The sequence below is a fragment of the Phalangium opilio genome, unplaced genomic scaffold (assembly GCF_054372755.1).
Source record: "Phalangium opilio isolate 3A_F unplaced genomic scaffold, DU_Popi_V2 ptg000043l_1, whole genome shotgun sequence".
Taxonomy (NCBI): domain Eukaryota; kingdom Metazoa; phylum Arthropoda; class Arachnida; order Opiliones; family Phalangiidae; genus Phalangium; species Phalangium opilio.
In genome coordinates this window covers 4,957,993-4,981,198 of record NW_028324167.1, presented here as the reverse complement: position 1 = coordinate 4,981,198, position 23,206 = coordinate 4,957,993, and the positions used below count along the sequence as shown (strand labels likewise).

Here is a 23,206-nt window from a genome sequence, read left to right as displayed (position 1 = left end):
TTGCGTCGTCGAATCAATTGAGCCTAAAATTTTAATTCAAAGATCGGATACGCGAACAAAAACTATATTAAAACCTAACGCTTGGTACGCTTTGTTACGGTTTCAAAATGAACTCACGTCCTTTTTTGACGGAAAAATACCCCGCTATCATATTTGGTTGCCCGTCAAAGAGCGCATCAAGCTGGAATGCTTCGTCAATTCGAAAGATGAACGTCTAATCGATCTTCGATACTATGAACGAGGTGTTGGCAGTCGTTATTTTCTCAACTTTAGTACCAGCGAAGGATTCAGCCTGAACAAAACAGGATGGCAGACATTGATCGATTTAAAGCCGCTGATTGACGAGGCTCTCAAGGCTAAAGGGATAGCTGTCTGTCGCATGCGCGAATTAATTTTAAACGAGCTCACCACCACTTTGTTTGACGTCACTTCCACTTGCGCCAACGTCGAGTGTCGAAAACAAATATGCCACTTTCAAAGCTGCTCGGAATTTGACACAAATTTTAGTGATCGAGTCGAGCGAAATTTGTACGAAGCGTTGCCTCAGCAGGATCGAGAGAAAATTTTGCATCAATTTGAGACTGAACACGGATGGATTGAAGATCAAGAGGATATTTACGCTTATTTTGTCAACAGTTTTGCCGATTTAAAGAATGCCTTGATATATGGCTATTAAAAAATTGTACTGATATATAGTAATTGTTTAACTGATATTGTTTTTTATAAAATACCTTTGTGTGTATTAAATAAAGTTGTTTATTGGGAAAGCATTTAGTCGTTATTTACACTCGTTAAGGCATGGATACTAAAATTAGAAAAATTTATTACGATGTGGCTAATCCAGCCGCCTATGGATCGCTAGCGAGGTTACAAAAAGCCTTACCAGACGTGCCAAAAGCAAAATTAATCGCCTTTCTCGAGAAACAACCCGCCTACACAAAGCATCGATTTCGGCGCTTCCGATTCAAGACCAATCAATTGTATGCCACGAGTATCGACGATGTTTTTCAAGCTGATCTGATGGATCTACCGAAATTAAAACGTTTTAATAAAAATGTTCGCTACGTTCTGTGTGTCATTGACGTCTTAAGCCGGTACGGATGGACAGTCCCGCTCAAGAACAAAACATCTGGCGAGGTTATCGAGGCTTTTAAAAAAATAGTTCGAGAGAGGATCCCTTTAAAAATATACGCTGACTACGGTGGAGAATTTAGTTCGCGCAGCTTTGATCCCTTTTTGAAACGCCATAATGTGCAAATACATTTTGCCCGGATTCAGCATAAGGCCAGTTTAGCCGAACGTTTTATTAGAACAACCAAGGAACAAATTGCCCGGGTTATTACAGCCACGGGAAATAAAAATTACGTTAAATATTTACCTTTAATTACTCAAGCCTATAATGAACGGGTTCATTCTACTACCGGGATAGCGCCAGCTAACGAATCATTCATTTGGAATAAATTGTACGGGAAATCTAACGGAATTAATCGATACGCACCGGCCTTTAAAGTTGGTGACCACGTGCGTCTCTCTATAGACAGTCGGGTTTTTAGAGAAATTAGCTCGGGCGGCACGTTTACTGACGAGATATTTCGCGTTGTTGATGTCATACCAAAATCACCACCCGTCTTACGTGTAGCTGATTTAAAGGGAAAGCAGATCCTGCGCGTCTTTTACGGTGCTGAACTACAAAAAGTCTCGCTACCTCAAACGAAACTTGCCAAGACTAAATTATGAACACTTTGCAGTTAAACACTCTTTTAACGTGCAACAAAAGAACGCGACCCTACTATTTAGGCTGTTTTCCGATAGATAAGCTGCCCCCGCGTCCAAACCAATCCAAATTTTGCTTCATATTCAATAATGAAGCATCTGGAGAGGCTGGAGAACATTGGATAGCGTGTTTTTCTAGCAATAATACGGTGGAAATGTTTTGCACTTACGGAAATTCAGCACGATACTATAGGGTTAATTTATAACGATACGGGAAACGAGTTGTTTACAATAAACAACAAATTCAGCATCCATTCTTTCAACTGTGTGGCATCCACTGTTGTCTGTACCTAGCTTTAAGATGTGGAAATACTTCGAAAAAGACGATATTAGACGCCATCTATGACCAGAATCTTAAACTTAACGATTATGTCGCTTTATTATATTTATGTTTACATTTAAAAAAACATGTACACAGATATTGTTCGCAATAAAAACAATTTTTTATTTGTCTTAAAATTACATTTTATTATTTAATATCACGCCATTTACTGTGCCTCTGTCTAATCTCGCCAGATGGCACTAGCGGGCCTAGGTTTTGAAGTTCATTTTTTTTCTTTTTCTGTTTTTCGGAGACACTTTCAAACAGGTTTTCCAGGTCTGTTAAATTCTCCGCGTCATCCTCCGCTATATTCTCTTGCTCATCGGCGATTTCCTCCTCAAAATCATCGTTGTCGGAATTTGCATATCCGACAGCCCCTTCTTCTATCTCTTTTTTCGGCGTGAAAAATGTCTTTTGCAAACGATTGGCTAAAACTTCGGCTTGCTGTTTCACCATATCTCCAACGTAGCGAGGCCCAAATTGTTGGTAAAATTCTTCCGGTGTGGGAGTGCCAAGTGCTGATTCGCCTTTAAAAACTTTCCGCCGAGGCTTGGTTTTATAACGCGACGGCGTGGTGAAAGAACTGCCCGATGTGCTTGTTGTCGGTGATGACGTTGCATAACTTGGCCATGAAAATTGTTTTTTTCGAGGCGGCGTTTTAGGTGTGGCCTTTAATGGCGGCGCGCTGGCGGTAGTAGTTAACCACCTAAAATATGGAGTGAAAATTAGGTCATTTAATTGGGTCGCCAGCCTTCTAGCGCGCTAGACTCGCGCGTGTATACTCGCGTGAGTCTAGCGCGGGGGAACACTGGTTTTTTATCCGGGGGGGTTTCTCTGAGGTCGTTTATTGGTCGATAGTGGGGGTCGCCAATTGATTAGGTCTTTGTTAATTGGTTAAGGGCGTGAACTTCTTTAGTCGTGGCGTAATCGCCAGATAGAGTTTGTCTGATAAGAGAGTACTCTCTTTGTCTCGGTTATTCGCCTTGAAGAGAGCAGTGACTTCTAATGGAGAATGAGGAGCATCGAAAATATTCCCCGGAATGTCCGCTTGTTAAAGGGTTTTCAACATGTAACATACCTATAAATTGTTCTAACGACGAGTCTGGGAGAGATGTGTCAGTAACGGAGAAATACGTTTCAAGTACAAACAAATCCAAGACTAAAGAATATTGTAATAATAGATGTTGTATATTGAGGGTTTTACAGGTTGGAATCAAATATTCTTTTATAGCTGGAACATATATTATTCTACTTCCTATAACTGTAACTGTAGGAATTATTTTGGGAATGTTGACGATGAACCCAGTAGTTGCGCTTTTTGGTCTCTATCCTTTACTTTTACCATATTCACTATTTCCTGACATATATATAAACAAACGAATATGTCAATGGTGTAAAAAACAAATCAAATTTTGAAATAAAATGTTAAAAACAATGTACTGATTACATCATGATTAAATTCTGCGATAATGAATCCAAAAATTTGGAAATAATTTAAAAATTTTCCCTCTATATGGTTAAACGGTTTTTAGGACGTGTATGTACTTGTCTTTAGTCGTGACGTAATCGCCAGACAGAGTTTGTTTGATAAGAGAGTGATCTCTCTTTATCTCGGTTATTCGACGAACGCCTTGAAGAGAGCAGTGACTTCCGTGAGAGATCTTACAAAATGCGTTATATAGTGACGTATCAACGATTCAAAGGGCGCGAGGATTTCCAATATATGGTCGCGTATCTTTTAGATAAATGCGCTATGTATACAATATGTTTCGAACACCGAGTATCTGAAAGTGGGAAAATCGCTCGTGTTACGAAGAAATGCCCGATGTTTAAAGATAGAGAGCCTCAAGTAAAAGATATCGAGTACCAGAATCAGGTGGAAATTTTGAAACGATTCATATTACCTAGAAGTACCATTATTTTGGAGGATTTAGATGACGGGCTTTTATTTACCCGATTGGGTCACGGTATAAATCAAACAAGAGTTAAAGCCCCGGAAACGGATTCACCGGCGCCATTGTGTTTAGAAGGAAAAGCCGAAATTTACAGAAATGACTTTATAAAATACATACAGGAACAAACGAGTAAATTCGGTACTCCCGATAGTTTTTATCATGAACATTAACCAGTTTTATTTCCAAGTATATGTTAATGTAATCTTCTCTATAACGTAGGAAGCGATTAAGGTTGCTCTCGGTGTAGTGGTTAGCGCGTTTGTTCGCCAATCAATAGGTCGCGAGATCGAACCCCGCTCTAACCATCACATCGAGTTCAACCTTTTATTTCTAAATAAAACTGGATAACGTGTAAATCCTCATTCATTTTTAAATAAAATATCAATTATGTCGGTCAATTCTTTTTTCGTTACTCTGTTAAGTGATAAAACTGATGAATATCCCGATAATTCACAATCGTCTTTCACGGTGAAATTAGGTAAACCAATTATTCTTTCAAACGAATGGGAAATTGGTTCATCGGAAATATTAACACCGAAAATTTCAACCGTATTAGACAATACCTGTAACTCTTTCGAAATACAGGTACCGGAACGTTATTTAACGAATGATGGCTGGGACGTTAGAAGAGTGGAGTTAATACCGCAAAAGTACGAAGGTTCGAAAGATAAAAATGGAAACGCCGTAGTTTTTTCAATGCAGAATAAACTGGTGCGTGACTTAACCGTTCAGCTTGAAAAACAGAATTTTCCCGTGAAAATACAGGTTATAGATATGTCAGTCCCGACTGGGCCTCCTATCAAGAGAGTTAAATTATCAGTCGATGCCGGTCACCAGGCCAGGCTTGCTCCTGGCCCTCTGGCTCATGTTTTAGGATTCGAAACGGACGAGTACATTACTGGGGAATACATTTGTCCCATTCCATTGTCTCAACAAGCTAGAAATATTACGATAAACTACACCAATAATTATATCGAGATAAAATTGAAAAAAACTTTAAAACTTTAAAATCGTATGGTAACGGTAAAGATCCCTTGGGGACCCTATAGTGTCGACGCCCTATTGGAAGCTATGAATAGAGCGATACCCGAAGCTCATCAATCTCGGTTTAATTTCTCGTTAAACGATAACGGTACCGTTCGAATAATGACTGATAAGGAGTGCACCGTGCTTTTTAGAGGCGTTCGTAACAAATTAGTTTCTATGTTAGGATTCGGTGACAAAACTAATCGTCTATTAGGGTCTACAAACGGGAACTTCAAACCGGATTTAGTCAGTCAATATTTATACGTTTACACTGATCTGATATACCCTCAGTTTATAGGCTCTGGTTTCAAACCTCTTCTACGCGTCATTCCCACTAAAAACGATACGTCGGAGAAAATTGTCACATACGATACTATAGACTATTATCCTATAAGGTCCAACGAAATTGAAACTATCAAAATTGATATTTGAGACGAAGCCGACGCTCCTATATCCTTTATATCGGATCGCATCATTATCAAAATTCACTTTAGACGACATGTCTCGACCTAATAGGTACGTGTACTATTATCAGGATCAGTTCCTTGGATCTCCACCAGGTGTATTAGTGCAGAAAGGATTTGGATTAGGAGGCATTTTTAGAGCTTTGATGAGAATGTTAACTCCTCTAGCGAAACCGATAGCTAAGAGCGTGGGTAAAGTAGCTTTAGGACTTGGTGGAAGGTTTATTCAAGATTTGAACGCTGGAGAAGAACCCAAGAGAGCGTTCAAAAGGAATCTAAAAATAGCGGGCTCAAATTTAATTCATAAAGCGGGTGATAGTCTGGCTAATTCTCAGTACGGGTCTGGTATTCGACGGAAACGTCAGAAGATACGAAAGAAGAAAAATAGATCAAAGGCCGATTTTTTATCGTAAAATAAGATGGCCCAATTCGAAGGGATGATGGGGGAATTAGACCTATTCGCGACACCCCCTTTGAAAGCTAAAATTATAACTAGTAACGACGAAAGTTATCAACCTTTAAGCTCCGTAACGGATAGTGGACCTTTGGAATTTTTTGTCCCTGGCACGAGCGAACATTATATCGACCTTTCTAAAACTAGGTTAAGGCTGAAGGTCAGGGTGCTCCATTCGGACGGCACCACCGTACCAGCGGCTGAAAAAAAAGTAGCTCCGGTTAATCTTTTACACGCCGCCCTCTTTTCCCAAATATACGTCTTTTTAGGAAACACGAGCGTTCAGTCCCCTAACCAAGGAGCCCCTTATATCGCTTATCTCGAGAATTTATTAAATTACGGTATAAATGCTAAAGAAAGCCAACTAAATCTAGGCTTATATTATAAGGATAATCCGATCGATCCCGATTCCGCCTGGGTGGCAGCCAATAATAATCTTACTACCAATGGGATATTAAGAAGAGCCGAGAGAGCCAAGGTATCGAGTACGATAGATTTATACGCCCCGTTACACGTTGATATTTGTCGCATAAATCGTTTCCTATTGAATAATGTAGACGTTAGATTTAGGCTTATTCGATCCAAACCAGAAGCCGCTGATAGGAAATATAATGTGGTTATCGATAAGGCCTCATTGTACGTTAAAAGACTAAAAATAAATCCCGAAATAATGTTAGCCCACGCTACGGTATTAGAGCAAACCAGCGCCATCTATCCTTTGAATGAACGACGTTAATCGAGAAAACGTCTTCTTAGGTAAAATACCTCAAAGAGTAATTATAGGCCTTGTTCGAACCTCGGCCTTTAATGGTAATCATTCTTTAAACTCCTTTAATTTTGAAAATTTTGATCTTAATTACCTATCCGTCAACGTTGGTACGGATACCTATCCTTCGGAAGCCTTTACGCCTGATTACGAAAAAAATCTATACACTCGAGAGTACATGTCGTTGTTCACCTCTCTAAACACATACAGAAAAAACAAGGGAAATTTTATCGCGTACGAAGAGTACAAAAAAGGTTACGGTTTGTATTGCCTAGATTTAAGCCCGGATGAAAATGCGGGGGCTAGTCATCTTTCATTGCCCCGACAAGGAAATCTACGTATCAATATGAAATTTAAAAACAATTTAGCACACAATGTCACGTGCATAATTTATTCCGAATTCGAAAACTCTATCATGATAACTAGGGATCGCTCGGTGTTATTTAATCCCGAGTAAAAAAGGCTCTATATAACCTCTGATTTAAGAAGCATTCTCTCATAACAAGTTAGAGATGAATCAAGTACACTACCTATCGGAGAAGCAAAACATTTACGTTGGAAGCGGAATTCTTCCCTTCTTCAATGTCAAACGACTCGATACTAAAACCGAAGCGTCTTTCGACAGTTGTATTTGGAATAGTATATGGACTTTCGAAGCGGATATTGACGCTTTCTTTAACGGAATAACGGGACGATTTCTGACCTGGTTAGTTGACGGTACTCAGAGAGTTAAACTAGAATGCTTCGTATGTCAGAGAGGAAAAATAGTTGACATTCGTCAATATATTAGAGGATCGAATAATAGATATAATATTCTATTCTGAACCCGTAGTACTTGTACAACCACAGCCAGCTAAAATAACCCCTCCACCCAAAATAACTATTCCAAAACAAACCTCTCCAAAGCCTGACCAACCAAAGCCTTATTATCCTACATATCCGGGGCCTGATCCATCTAAACCGTTACCTCCAGCTTCGAGTAAACCGTTACCTCCAGCTTCGAGTAAACTGATACCTCCAACTTCGTCTAAACCGGACCTACCAACATCGACTAAGCCGGCTCCTATTGCAACAACAAAGCCGAGAGCTCCTTCTCCTCCACCACCACCACCAAGAGCTCCTTCTCCTCCACCACCACCACCAAGAGCTCCTTCTCCTCCACCGCCACCACCACCACCAAGAGCTCCTCCACCGCCACCACCCCCGAAAGCTCCTCCACCGCCACCACCCCCGAAAGCTCCTCCACCGCCACCACCCCCGAAAGCTCCTTCTCCTCCACCACCACCACCACCAAAAGCTCCTCCTCCTCCACCGCCACCACCCCCGAAAGCTCCTTCTCCTCCTCCACCACCACCACCACCACCACCACCACCACCAAAAGCTCCTTCTCCTCCACCACCACCACCAAGAGCCCCGGCACCACCTCCAAAAACCCCGGCACCAGAGGCTCCGAAGCTTCCAGCACCCGAGGCTCCAAAACCCTCTACCTTTGAACCACTTACACCTACCCCCTCGACAACGGAGGTTGAGGAAATATATATATTTCCAGACCCATCAAAACCTGACTTACCGAAACCCGACCTATCGAAACCCGACCCATCAAAGCCTGACCTCTCAAAATCTCCAGACTCTACAACATCCTCTACTTTTGAGCTACCCATATTACCGGCCCCCTCTCCACCACCGGTTGATGAAAAACCCTTGTTTCCGCAACCGGTTGATCCGCCAGAGAAAAAACCCGAGCCAATTATCTCTGAAAAGCCCGAGCCAATTAACCCTGAAGATTATGACAATTACACAGTATTGTTCTTACCGCAAACCTTTAAAGCCAGTAAAACGCCGAAGGGCTTTACGAGCCGTAGGCAACACTTTAGAAAAATTAGTATTTAAAAAAATTCAAGTAACATATCACACAAAAGATAATCGGGGTGATGCTATAATCTATAATTTCAAAACACCAGAATGGGTGGAAATAAAATTTTCTCCCCAATTAGCTAAATTGCTCAACGCTGATCCCAATAAATATTATTCCGGACGACATCAGCTAGGTCCCTTGAGCATGACATTAGAAGAATATACCATAAATGAAAACAATGCATACGTAGAATATCGAGTCAATAGAACCATAAAGCGCTATAAACCCTGGGAAGAACCTTGGTTGTATTTCGGCTTTCATGTGTCGGGCGAGTTTAGATCGACACAAACCTTGCAAGATGACTATAAAATTTATGACGAAATTGCCTAAATGCTCAAAGTTGCTTCGACAAAAGATCCTTTAAGATTGCATCATGCCGAATTTAGCGTTATTAAACAAGGAGCGGAACATTATTTTAGAGTCTATTGTATGGCTAAAATTGAAATGCTATTCAGCTCGGATCTGCGGGATATATTAAATTTAGAAGCTGAATATGTTGGAGGGGAGTTTTTATCCACTAAACCTTTAGAGCGTAATATTACTAATTTTAAAACAACTAATGACACATTCGTAAGTTATCGCGTTCATGACTCGCTAATGTATTTATTTACTAAAACTGATTTCACAAAAATCTAAATACCCGAGGGCGAATATACCTGCGATTTGACTTCGACCGGGGCGGTAATCCCCTTCTCTTTACATTTAAAAATTATAAACCAGTTATTGGGGGTTCAAGAATATATGCCTCGCCAGTATTTTAAAATGTACATTCTCAAAACGGCGGTGGAAAATAGATTTTATGTTCGTCTCGAAATAGAGCCAGGTGCTCGCGTATCGGTGGCTGGACCAATGGCCCAGTTATTTAACATTCCCGAAGAGGGAGAATTTTTTCAACACAGTCACTCGGGAGTAGCTCTGGTAAATCCCCGATTGAGATCGATGACACTGACAGCGGCTAATAATTTTTGGACTAGCGAATACGATGTTGATAGATTTCCAGAAGATCCGGACTACGCCGACCAACCGTATTTACCCGAGTTTCAAGGTAAACGAGTTGACAATTACGCGTGCGAGATTCCTCCCGTGGTATATTATCATATCATTGATGTTTTAAGTGCTATGAGCGAAGCCATGTCGCCTACGCATAGAAAAAGTCTTAAATTTACGCAGAATGTAGACGGAACTGTCACAGTTTCAAAACTGAACGATACGGTTTCTATCCTGTTTCCCAAAACAACACCCGGACGAGGTCTCGGGAGATTGTTAGGTTTTAGTAGTAATCAATTGGGTCGGTATATCATTAACGAGACGTCGGAGTACCCCGCGGATATCATGAGAGGCGTCGATGCCATGTTTGATTATACCAATATTATCCGTCAACAAGTAGTGGGTGGGGGTCAAGCCCCTCTGTTACGCTTCATAAAAATGCCAGCTTTTTCGTTGCTAGACGAGGAGAATCAAGAAATTTTTAATAATATCGACTTTTATCCAATTTCAACTAGCGATATACAAGAAATTGAAATTGAATTGAAATCCGATTACGGGGAAAATATCCCGTTTAATTTAGGCAAAGTATATATTAAACTGTTTTTTAGGCGTCGACGTCAATAGAACTTGAGCAATGGTACCTAATAGATATACTCTGAATTTCCAAAGAGGATCCTCTCTTCCAGCTTTACACGCAAACGTTTTCCAATCGGGGGGTCGTTTTATGTTGGCGGTATCTTCAATTCTTTATTGCGCAAAATTACACCCTTTATTAGGCCGGCCATTAGTACTTTAGCGTCCGAAGCTGTTGGATTAACGAGCAGAGTAATTAGCGATGCCCAAAACCCTAGAATATCATCTCGAGAATCGATAAAAAGAAATGTCAAACAATCTATAAATTCCCTACTACATAAAGGCGTGGACCGGTTTGTCAACACTCAGAGCGGGACGGGCCGAAAACGAAAGAGGACTGCTAAAACAAGCCCGAGCAAACGTCTTAAGCGACGAACTAAACGCGATTTTCTAGACTAAACATGTCGACCTACGAAAGTGTTCTTTCCGATTTTGAAGTATTTGAGAAGCCAGTGGTGAATAATAATATTGTTGGGACTAAAACGACTGCTCATTATCCAATTGCCCCACTAGCTAATGCTAAATATGTAGAATTTATCATTCCTCCCTCTAACAATTATCATGATTTGACTAAAACTCTTTTGAGATTAAAATTTCGCGTTTTACACGAGGACGGCACGGCCGTTCCAGATGCGGAAAAGAAAGTTTCGTTGACAAATTTAATAATTGCCTCGCTATTTTGTCAAGTAGAATTATTTCTTAATGGCGTCGCCGTCCAGCAACCTAATAATATATACCCATATATGGCCTATTTTAAAATACTTTTAAATTATGGACAAACGGCGGCCAACTCCTGGTTAACTTCCATGTTATATTATTTGGATACCAATATCGATCCGGCGAAGGCTTTAGAAGACGCCTATATTAACAAAGAAGATAATGGTATTGGTCGTCGCGCTAAACGCGTGGCAAAATCAAAGACGTGCGATGTAATTGGCGAATTATTTTTGGATTTGTTCAAAACGCCCAAATTCTTACTAGATAATATCGAGGTGCGAATTAGACTTCATCGAAGCTCGACGGATTTTGCTATTATTCACAATGAAACGGGCAAAAAGTATAAGATTGATTTAACGGAATGCACTTTGTTTACGCGCGAAATTGAGGTTAATCCCGAACTGCAGCTAGCTCACGCGCAGATGTTAAATTCGGGAGTAAACGCTCGCTACGAAGTAAACTCTATTGTTATGAAAAAATTCTTAATAACCACCGGAACGCAAGATTTTATTAGGGACAGCTTGTTTACTGGGCAATTACCCTCGCGAACTGTCGTGGCTTTCGTTACTAATAAAAAATTAGTAGGGGAAGCAACTTCTAACACCCTGGATCTCCAACACTTCAAACTCGATTTCATGCAATTTTCTTTAAATTCTCAAAATTATCCCGATATCCCGTTTACGCCTAATTTTGACGACGATCAATACGTTAGATGTTACAATTCTATATTCGAGGGGCTCGAGATATTAGGTCATGACCGAGGAAATATAATTTCTTACCATTTATATAAAAAAGGCTTTTTTGTCGTTGTTTTTGATTTTAGTAGAGAACATCTCGCTTCGTTTGGTCTAAATTCCATGCCCCAGACTGGTAAATTGCGATTATCGTTAAGATTTAGCTCTCCGCTAACCGAAAACGTCACGTGCATTGTCATGGCCGAATTTCCAAACAACCAATTAATTATATGTAAAAACAGAGAAATTATTTATAATCACCCCAACGTGACTAAAACTTTATAAATACAATATCAGTCGCGCGTCAATATGCATCAAGTACACATCGTCACGCCAAAGCTCGACATTTGCGTCATTGAGTCAATTGAACCTAAAATTTTAATTCAAAGATCGGATACGCGTACAAAAACTATATAAAAACCTAACGGTTGGTACGCTTTGTTTCGGTTTCAAAATGAACTCTCGTCCTTTTTTGACGGAAAAATACCTCGCTATCATATTTGGTTGCCTGTCAAAGAGCGCATCAAGCTGGAATGCTTCGTCAACTCGAAAGATGAACGTATAATCGATCTTCGATACTATGAACGAGGCAGCGGCAGTCGTTATTTCCTCAACTTTAGCACCAGCGAAGGATTCAGCCTGAACAAAACAGGATGGCAGACATTGATCGATTTATAGCCGCTGATTGACGAGGCTCTCAAGGCTAAAGGGATAGCTGTCTGTCGCATGCACGAATTAATTTTAAACGAGCTCACCACCACTTTGTTTGACGTCACTTCCAATTGCGCCATCGTCGAGTGTCGAAAACAAATATGCCACTCTCAAAGCTGCTCGGAATTTGACACAAATTTCAGCGATCGAGTCGAATGTAATTTGCACGAAGCGCTGCCTCAGCTTGATCGAGAGAAAATTTTGCATCAATTTGAGACCCACCATGGATGGATTGAAGATCAAGAGGATATTTACGCTTATTTTGTCAACAGTTTTGCCGATTTAAAGAATGCCTTGATATATGGCTATTAAGATAAATGTACTGATATATAGTATTTGTTTAACTGATATTGTTTTTATAAAATACCTTTGTGTATATTAAATAAAGTTGTTTATTGGGAAACCATTTAGTCGTTATTTACACTTGTTAAGATATGGACGCTAAAATTAGAAACATTTATTACGATGTGACTAACCCAGCCGCCTATGGGTCGTTAGCGAGGCTACAAAAAGCCTTACCGGACGTGCCAAAAGCAAAATTAGTCGCCTTTCTCGAGAAACAACCCGCCTACACGAAACATCGATTTCGGCGCTTCCGATTCAAGACCAATCAGGTGTACGCCTCAAGTATCGATGACGTTTTTCAAGCTGATCTGTTGGATCTACCAAAATTAAAACGTTTTAATAAAAATGTTCGCTATGTTTTGTGCGTCATTGACGTCTTAAGCCGCTACGGATGGACAGTACCTCTCAGAAACAAAACACCTGGCGAGGTTATCGAAGCTTTTAAAAAAATATTTCGAGAGAGGATCCCTTTAAAAATATACACTGACTACGGTGGAGAATTTAGTTCGCGCAACTTTGATTCCTTTTTGAAACGTCACAATGTGCAAATACATTTTGCATGGAGTCAGCATAAAGCCAGTCTAGCTGACAGTTTTATTAGAACAATCAAAGAACAAATTGCCCGGGTTATTACGGCCACGGGGAATAAAAATTATGTTAAATATTTATCTTTAATTACTCAAGCCTATAATGAACGGGTTCATTCAACTATTGGAATTGCACCGGCTCATGTTAACATAGATAACGAATCAATCATTTGGAATAAATTGTACGGGAAATCTAACGGAATTAATCGATACGCACCGACCTTTAAAGTTGGCGACCACGTCCGTCTCTCTATAGCTTGTCGGGTATTTAGAAAAACCAGCTCGGGCGGCACGTTTGCTGACGAAATATTTCGAGTTGTTGATGTAATACCAAGGTCAGCACCCGTCTATCGCGTAGCGGATTTGAAAGGAGAGCAGATTTTAAGTGTCTTTTACGGTGCTGAACTACAACAAGTCTCATTACCTGAGACGGGAGTTGTCAAGACTAAATTATGAACACTTCGCAAATAAACGCTGATTTAACTTGCGACAAAAGAACGCGACCCTACTATTTAGGATGCTTTCCGGTAGATAAACTCCCCCCGCATCCTAAAAGACCCAAATTTTGCTTTATATTCAATAATGAAGCAGCTGGAGAGACTGGAGAACATTGGATAGGAATTTTTTGTAACCATGACACGGTAGAAATGTTTTGCACTTACGGAAAGTCGCCGCGATACTATAAAGTTAATTTAAAACGATACGGGAAACGAGTTGTTTACAATAAACAACAAATTCAACATCCATTTTTTCAACTGTGCGGCATCCATTGTTGTCTGTATCTAGTGTTAAGGTCCGATGCAATTTCAAGGAAGACGATATTAGACACCATCTATGACCAGAATCTTGAACTTAACGATTATGTCGCTTTATTATATTTATCTTTACATTTAAAAAAACATGTACACATATATTGTTTGCAATAAAACAATTTTTTTAATTGTCTTAATATTACAATTTATTATTTAATATCACGCCATTTATGGTGTCGACCCCTCCGTTCGTTAGATGGAACTACTGGGCCGAGATTTTGAAGTTCGTCTTTCTTTTTCCGAGGTTTTTTCTGTTTTTTCTTTTTCTTCTGTTTAGCGGAGGCCGTCTCAAACAGGTTTTCCAAGTCCGTTAAATTGTCCGGTTCCGCTTCTGCTAGATTCTCTTGTTCATCGGCAATTTCATCTTGAAAACGTCATCGGGATTTGCATAACCAACAGCCCGTTCTTCTAGCTCCCTTTGTGGCGTAAAAAATGTGTTTTGCAAACGATTTGCCAAAACTTCGGCTTGCCGTTTTACCAGGTTCCCAACATAGGTCGGTCCATATTGCCGGTAAAATTCTTCTTGTGTTGGTGTGCCTACCGCCGTTTCACTTTTAAATACCTTTTGCCGAGGCTCGGTTTTATAACGGCTAGGTGTGGTGAACGAGCTGTCAGGTGTGCTTGTTGATGACGTGGCATAGCTCGGCCATGACAATTGTTTTTTTCGCGGCGGCGTTTTAGGGGTGACCGGTAATGGCAACGTGGTTGCAGTCGCCATTGAGGGGCTCACGATTTCAAATTTAGGTAAAGGAATTTGTTTCTCGATACTTAAATATTTCTTAAAAGCGTCTAAAAATTTATATAATTTATCGTAGGCATTCAATGGCGATTTTAAAATATCCTCAATCTCTCGGTCCAAGGCGGAATGTTCTTGGGCAGCGGTTGAAGTTACGGCGGTAGGCGGTACAAGTACCATTTGTTTCATAGTTTAGCAGCTATGCCCTGGACAATTGAAGGCAAGATTGCTGCAAGTAACGTCGTAAGAAAGCCACCTGATTGCTGCAAGAGCAACTTTTTTTGCTTTTCTGTGACAAGGTACTTGATCCGAGTTGTCTAATAATTTTCTTGTACTTTGCTAGCCTTTTCTTACGGTCTTTACTCAAATAAATGCCCCCGCCCTTTAAATTCTTACAAATTGTCTGAATACTTTTCAATTGAGGCGCGCTACTATTGTTTAAGAGTGTTCGACGTTGTTCACAGCTAGTTTGGCGCAAACTCTGTAAATAAGGGACAAATTTGGCAAACTTTGCCGAGGGACACGCTACTACGAGTCGGGAGCGTTTTCCTGATCGACGTTTAACGCGCGGTGCCATTATTCAAATGACAATAAAATTTAATCGACATAGACATACATAGGCGATTCGTGAGGTAGAACTCGTGATCTTAATCGTAAGTTTTCCGGAGTCTCTTGTTTTAAATCAATTAACAAATAGCTATAGGGTTCTCTAGAGGCTAGTCTGTACGCGTCCGTAATTCGCTTCGGGTTATCTGGACTTATTTGTTGCGCTAAATACCTAATAGAGGCAACATCTTGAGGATTTTTCATTATTATAAAATACGAAGAGTTTTGAGAAATTATCCGCGATTGGCTACTCTTGGGAAACAGTTGTTGAGTAATAGTAATGACCGTATAGCCTAAATGATGCGACGTCACGCACACTAAATCGGCAATATGAGCTTGCTTAAATAATTGACTAGCTAAATCGTCTAGTATCAAGTAGGAATCGCGATGCGTATCCTAAAAATCCGGATCGGCGGTTGGCAATCCTTGAATAAATAGAATTCCCGGAATCAATTGCTTCAATTTTTCGTAGTTTGGTTGCCAGGCGGCGTAGCAATAAATAACCTTTTTATGAGGTGGGTCAAACATAAGCTGATGATTATGCAATAAATTACTTAAAAGACAACTCTTCCCCGCTTGCGTTGGTCCCACAATTAGAAACTGGGCGGGTGTTTGGAATTTTAAAGAATGCGAGACTGACTCGGTCGGATTCATTTCGAATAATAAACATTTTATTAACGTTGGCATGTTATTTATAATCATTAAACAACATATATTTAAACAAATAAACAAAAAAAATAAACTAAAATATTATAAACAAAAATACAATAAACCCAAAAACCCTTAATAAACACAATTAAAAAAATATAAAATATTTAAACAATATAAACATAACCCTTTTCACCCAAAAATCCCCTATTATTTAATTGTTTTTTAAAAAAATTCTTTCAAAGTCCGTAATCCGTTGCCGAAACCGTTGGGCGTTGAGCAGGTCAAAATTCACGCGAGACTCGGAGGGTAGGATGTAAACACGCACTACAGTAGAAAACACGACGGATTGATGCGCACGCGCACTTTTTCGTTTCCCGACCGCTCTTCGTTGGTGGCTGGGCACGTTTGGACCAGATGGTCGCAAACATCCGTGCCCTCGCTGGTCGGGAAGTCGGGAAACCCCTGACGCAGTGGTTTGTTGTTGCACGGTTTTTTGGAAACCATCGGACACGATGGACTGTGCTTCCGATGTTCCCTCGATGGATGGTCCGTGCAACGCCACTGGTACAAGGCAATGCCGCAAAAAACGCAGCGCGTCGTCTGTGTTTCTACATCTGCAAGATAGAAACCGTCTTTGGCCAGGGCTTCGATAGGAACGCAAGATTCCCACAAGCCCTCAAAAGTATGTCTCCGCCTAGCCTCGTAATTCATGCGAAAGAGATGTTGAAGCGGGTGTTGCCTCTTTGAAACCGTAAGGTCGACTGGTTGCAGGGCCGGATTAAGAATATTTTCGCCCGGGTACAGTGGCTCGATGGGCGCCCCCTCCCTTGGCGCCATAATTTATAAAAACCAGCTTGAAAGTTTTACAATTTTGTTTTTATTAGAAATATAGAAAGCTAACAGTTCTGACCCTTAAACGTCACACCCTTCTATCTCTTACTGGAGTTTCATACCCCCTTACGGTTGGAAACAGTATTCTACGCGCAAAAATGCCAACCAGAGGGCGGCTGCGTGTTGTCAGACTATCTCTTCCCCCTAGCCAGCTGTTAGCTCCCTATTGTAATTTTGTTAAGTGAAAAGTATCCCTATGCATGGCTGATACTCACTCATACGCTCAATTTTAGTTGAATAAGTGACTAATAAATTTAAAAATAGTAAGCAAAAAGTGACTAAATAAGGGCAAATTAAGCTGTAAAATAAGGGCACTTTAAATGAAATGTTTTCAGACATGATCGATTTTCATAATTATTTTCAGTAGTTAAAGATATTTTAAAGGTCGGTGCCGTAATTAAGCCCAATCTATGGGCTTAAATTTTTCCAGTCACAGGAAAGGTCCAATCATAAAATTTCTACGGCGAAATTGAATTAAACCATTTTGGAGCGCAGCTCAGAATGCAAAGTAATTGATGTCGTTTTAAATCAAAACTAAAACATTCATTTGAATTTGGATTGATTATAAATATTAAGTTAAATATTTGATTAGCGAGCGAAGCGAGCTCCACAATTTTTTGGGTTTGATCAACTGTAATCTCGCTGTTTTTGCGTTTAAACCGTCATACAGTCAAATATATTACGTTTAACCTTGTGGCCGAGAAGATAAATAACACCGAAAGACTCAAAAATCGAAAAAAAGTGACAAATAGTAACTAATTTTTGGAAAAGTGACTTTTAGTAACCGAATTTCAGCCTGCCTATGTCTTTGAATAGGCTTTTCTAGATTTAGACTCGGAAAATCTATTTATCGTCTCCTCCCAACTAATTTGGTGTAATAAATTGGTCTTGATAGCTAATATACATATTTAAAAACGAAAAACAGTCCCGTAATCATTCAAAACTAACGTCATGTTTTTGAGTTTTTCGAAAATTTAATAAAACAATCGTTCAGATTTGGGTATCACCAGACTTCTTGAGCGCCCCTATTTTGCTGCCGCCCGGGGCAGGTGCCCCCTCTGCCCCCCCCTTAATCCGGCCCTGACTGGCTGTCAAATCGGCGTTCAACAATCTCTTATTCGAGGTTTGGCGAAATTTTTTGGTAATTTTAACGGCCTCTAGCTGCAGCTTGTATTTATGCCGTTTAAAATTAAAAGGGACATTGACTGTAACTTCCTTTTCCGGGTTCATCGCTACACTTTCAAAGGTTTCAAAGTCAAGTTTTTCCAGATTTTCTCGATTTAGCGTCAACCCTGTAATTTTCTTGACTTCTTTTCCTTTGCTAGTGCGAAACGAGTAACTTTTGGCGCCGGTACTACAAAAGGAAGTTATATAATCACCGCCGAGTTCGTCCGCCCAGCAACCAATATGATTGCCAGTTGGAATGTCAAACTCTCCCGGTAGATGGCGGTAGATTATGGAGTCGGTGTCACAATACAAGGCTGCGCGGTCCAATTGAAGCAGCATCTTGTTCAATTCGAGTCGCCCGTAGCAAGAGACAAAGCTGCCCACGATCGCCGACCCCAGCTTATAGTCCGAAACGTAATCGCTTTTGGCTTTGTACGATAAGAGAGCGATCGACTCCATAACTGGCCGTAAATCGACTAATTCCAGAGTGTAATCGCTCGCGTATCGTATCAATTCGTAATAATTGTTGATAAAGATGCTGCGAATCTTTCCCGTATTCAGAGCCATGCGACCCCAAAGAAAATTTAAATTAATTTTAGCGATATTACGCAGGGAAGGATTTGATTGAATATCCGCTACGATCAGAGAAAGCTTTTCATTTGTGTTTATATCGGCGATATACGCTTCTTTTTGCAGAGGCGTTTGCGCGTGAGCGCGAAATTCGGAATTTTTCACCTTTAAGGCGATAAAATCAGTCATGTACTGCGCGAAGAAGTATTCCGTTTTTGGATAATGGTAAACTTCGAATATATCGAGGAGTTTATAACCATGCTCCATAGCGGCATAGACTTCGACCGTGGGCCAGACTGATTCGAAAGCCCGTTCGTTGACAGTGTGATTGCAGATTTCCGCTCGCAATTCTAAACACGTGCGGCAGAGGGCGTAGGCTAATTTACCACCGCTGCGAGAAGGAATTAAGGGAATGTGGAGATCTTGAGGGGCCAGCAGACGACAACTCATAACACCAAAATACCAGCCTGGCGATTTGTCAAAATCTCTGTTATAGATTATGGGGTGGCCGCTAGGGTACGGACAATCGAAAAAAATCTCGCGTTGGAATGTCTTCCAGATTTTAGAAAGCTATACGCAAATCGATTTGTTTACAGTGCCACTTGCGACTCGTTTTGTCAATCTGCCGCTCAATTCTGTAGAAACGGTTTACCTGGGCGTGTTCCACCCTCTCACTACCCTCCGAGTCGCTGCCGCTGCTGCTGCTGCTCCTGCTCATTTTTTAAATCTCTATCAGAAAATAAAACAATTAGAAAAAAAGCTTGGTTTTCAGATTTATTGTTAAATAGATACGTACTTTGCTGGGCGGCTGCTGCGTGGCCTCAGCGTCACCCTTTACATCTTCCACCAAACGGTGGAATGCGTTCAGCAGCTTAATGCCGTCCCGGCTTTTAGCGTCAATGACTCGCTTGAGTCGTTTATGGGAACACTCCCAGAGCTTGTCAGCCTGGGCGTCGTTAATGTCTTTGAATTTGTAGACGCTAACGTCTACAAAATAATCCCCCTTTCGCGCCGGTACTTTTGTTTCAAAGTACTGGCCTTCGCTCGTCAGCCGGTACGACCCCTCGATCCCGTGGATTCCGACGACGTGCTTTTGCAGGACTTCCTGCACAAATGACTCGTCGTCTGACTCGATCAATATCTCCGGGGCAGCCGGTCTTAGAAAATGGTCTAAGGAATGACGACCGCTACTCGGTCCTTGTCGAGCACCGGGAGACGTTGGCGGTGAATCGATAAGTGACTGGGAGAGGGACTGTGATTCCTGATACTTGTTCATTGTTGATAGTTCGATTGTGAAAATCCAATGCCCATGCTCGAGCTTTTATACCAAAATCTCAGGGCCATATTTTTTTTAGAATACAGGCCCAGACATGGTTTTTTTATAACACAACCTTATTCTATTCTTGTTAAGAGTTTAAAAAAATATAATTATGTCTGATACGCTATTTTTTAATTTAACCTAAAATACATTTTTTTATTGCGGAGTTGATACTAAAGATTAAGAGGACATTAATATATCTATCTATATAAAAAATAACCTCTATAGTTTAATATTAATATACATTTATTTAGATTTAATTCATGTTAAAAAACAATTTCCGTCTCTCCCAAAGTAATTAGTTTTAACCTTCACTAATAAATTGTTTTTCTTATATAAAGCGATCTCGTGAGAATTATTCAAATTTAATTATTCGAAACACGCCTAAACAAGCTTTTGCATACGAATAATATTTGTCCCCTTAGGCATCTATCAAAGTAACTCCTTTCTAACCTTCGCTAAAGGGTTTTTTATATAACACGATCTCGTTTGAATTATTTAAAACATGCCTAGACAACTTTTTGGCATACGAAAAAAAAACTTAGACCTCGGAGAGATTTCTAATTTCTACGCCTATATGTCTAATTAACTTTTTGCTATTTATTGAATTTTAAGAATCTTGAAAGTATTGGCTATCCACTATTAGATTTGACCTCGCTAATTTAGTATATAAGCCCCGTGTTTCAAAATTAAAGTTATCAGTTGTTTAACAACGTTATTTTTCTAAAGACTTAAACAGTACCTCTTTAAAATGTCTTTTTCCAACGCATCTCGTTTGCCCTGCCTGCCTGTCATCAAAATCCATCCGGCAGCGCTTACTCCCGTCGTGCCACTCCCCAGTCGGCCGGACTGGACTTATATTGTCCGGTCGATACCGTAATTGACCCTCACGGTATCAAAATTTTGTCGACTGGGTTAGGCGTTATGCTGCCGGCGGACAGCTACGGCCGCATTGTTGGCCGTAGCAGCTTGACGGCCCAAGGGCTGTTTGTTGCCGAGGGGACGATAGGTATGTTTATTAGTTATTTTATAATGCCCAAAAGTATAATATTTCTTAACAATAATAGACGCCGACTATCGGGGACCCCTAAAGGTGGTCATTGCCAATGTCGGGGACACCGCCGACACTGTCCGGCGGGGCGATAGAGTCGCCCAATTGATAGTTATCCCGGTTATATTGCTAAGACCGGTGGAAGCGGCGGTAAATATTTTCAAGTTTTTTAATTTAGGTTTCAACATGTAACACATTTTTATGTTGTTTCTAGAGTCTGACCCCTACATCACGCGGCAGTGGGGGGTTCGGCTCGACCGTTGTTTAGTCTTTTTTATACATGGTGGTGGGGTTATTTTTTTATGTAACTATTTTTGTTTTATATATTTTTGTTATTTTTTATTAATTTTTTGTATATTATGATATCATATGTTATTAAAAATCTTTATTCGTATATTTGTTATTCTTTTCAGACTTATAATTATAGGTTATTTTCTAGTCCCACCTTAATTAACCTATCCAATGATATTATCTCTTTACTTACGCTCCACCTAATAAGACAAGTAGGATCCAATTAAAACTGCCGCTTAACTCGCTAGTATGTTACATATAGCACGTACTAGCAATTTAAATATCATTTGCTATCATAGCCCTCGCAATATGTTGTGCCTCATTTTCTTTTTTGTTTACGGGTTAATAGTCAACGTTTTGTTACCTCTTTACGAAATCGAGCAGCGAAGCAGAAAACAATTAGAAAATAAACCTCGACATTCCTCCACTAATCACTCTTCCGAGTCAAATAACGATACGGGTTCAACGTGAAATATGAACTTTTTAAAACATGTTTGTTTATCCTTGCTGGTTGTTGATTATTTTGTAATATATATTCTGTATTTATTTATTACGCATATCTGTACATCTTATAAAAAGTAAATATTTGATGTCTTAAAATCTGTGTTTTTACCTCTCCGAGTGACGTATGTCACGGAGAGGTTCTGTAACGATCGTGTGTGTCTGTTTGTGTGTGTGTTTGTTGTTACACCCACGTGACCGCGTTCGCAGTTTCCAAATCGGAGCAAACGTGTTCGCCATTTCTGAACTGCTTTCACAGGTTCGGAAATGGCTCCTCTACTTGAGTTCTCACACCACCAGCTTCTGGTCTTTGTCCATCCCACACGGACACCAGTCTGTACTTACTGGCTTCTAATCACCACCATCTTATGGTCTACGTCCATTCCACTTGGAAACCAGTCTGTACATACTGGCTTCTAATCAACACCACCTTCTGGTCTTTGTCCATCCCACTTGGACACCAGTCTGTACATACTGGCTTCTAAACACCACCATCTACTGGTCTTCCGTCTATTCCACATAGACACCAATCTGTCTCATTGGCTTCTACTCCATTATCATCGTTTGGTTTTAGGATATACGCGGCGATCAGCTAGGGTTACGAGAAACGTCTAGCCTCCCTAAGGTGGGATCGCCACCAAAGGTTTTCGCAATTGCGCTTTTTCCTTACTATTATAATGGAAACGAATCGTATATATACCCCAAAATTTGAAGAAAGCGGGCAAGAGGGGTACCCTTCACTTTAAACGTCAATATTAGCAAAGTTTGAGATGATAATAGGTATACCTTTATTTTAAACGATTTAACTATTATTAATGTTAATTATTGAAGATTAAAATAATTAAAAAAAATTATATTTATTTAAATATTAAAGATAAACTTGTTTCTCAACTCAAAATTAATACGGAAAGAGTTAAAAAGCAGTCTATGTTTTGGTCTGTGTGTGTCCGTCCATTGTTACACTAGTGCGTCGCGTTAGGAGTTAGCCTTGTGTTGATGTGTTAAGAAATCATACAGAACCTTAATATTCCCTTTTTCCATAATATAAAGTGAATATTTGGAAGTATTTTTCGTAATTATGATGCATTTAGTACTTTTGTAGCTTTAAAGCTCTGTTTCATTTTGATATTCCAAAGATTTTTTTAATATTGTTATTTGAAATGGCTGTTTATATATTACTGAAGCTATACTACATCTGTTTATAGAATAATGCTTGGTTTAGT

The 23,206-nt window shown here is 40.0% G+C and overlaps 1 protein-coding gene across 1 annotated transcript; it reads left to right on the top strand.

Moving 5' to 3' along the window:
- The first annotated feature begins 5,959 nt into the window (after nucleotides 1–5,959).
- LOC149677880 (uncharacterized protein F54H12.2-like) lies at nucleotides 5,960–7,217 on the top strand. Its single transcript, XM_089837400.1, has 2 exons — nucleotides 5,960–6,725; nucleotides 6,778–7,217. Exons 1-2 carry the CDS (start codon nucleotides 5,960–5,962, stop codon nucleotides 7,215–7,217), a joined length of 1,206 nt encoding a protein of 401 aa, XP_089693526.1.
- Nucleotides 7,218–23,206: the final 15,989 nt, after the last annotated feature.

Excerpts from the sequence above, each read along its gene's own strand:
- LOC149677880 (XM_089837400.1), top strand. The coding sequence starts at position 5,960 with ATGGCCCAATTCGAAGGGATGATGGGGGAATTAGACCTATTCGCGACA. Across the intron at positions 6,726-6,777 it reads CTATCCTTTGAATGAACGAC|GCCTTGTTCGAACCTCGGCC; the intron begins GTTAATCGAGAA and ends GAGTAATTATAG.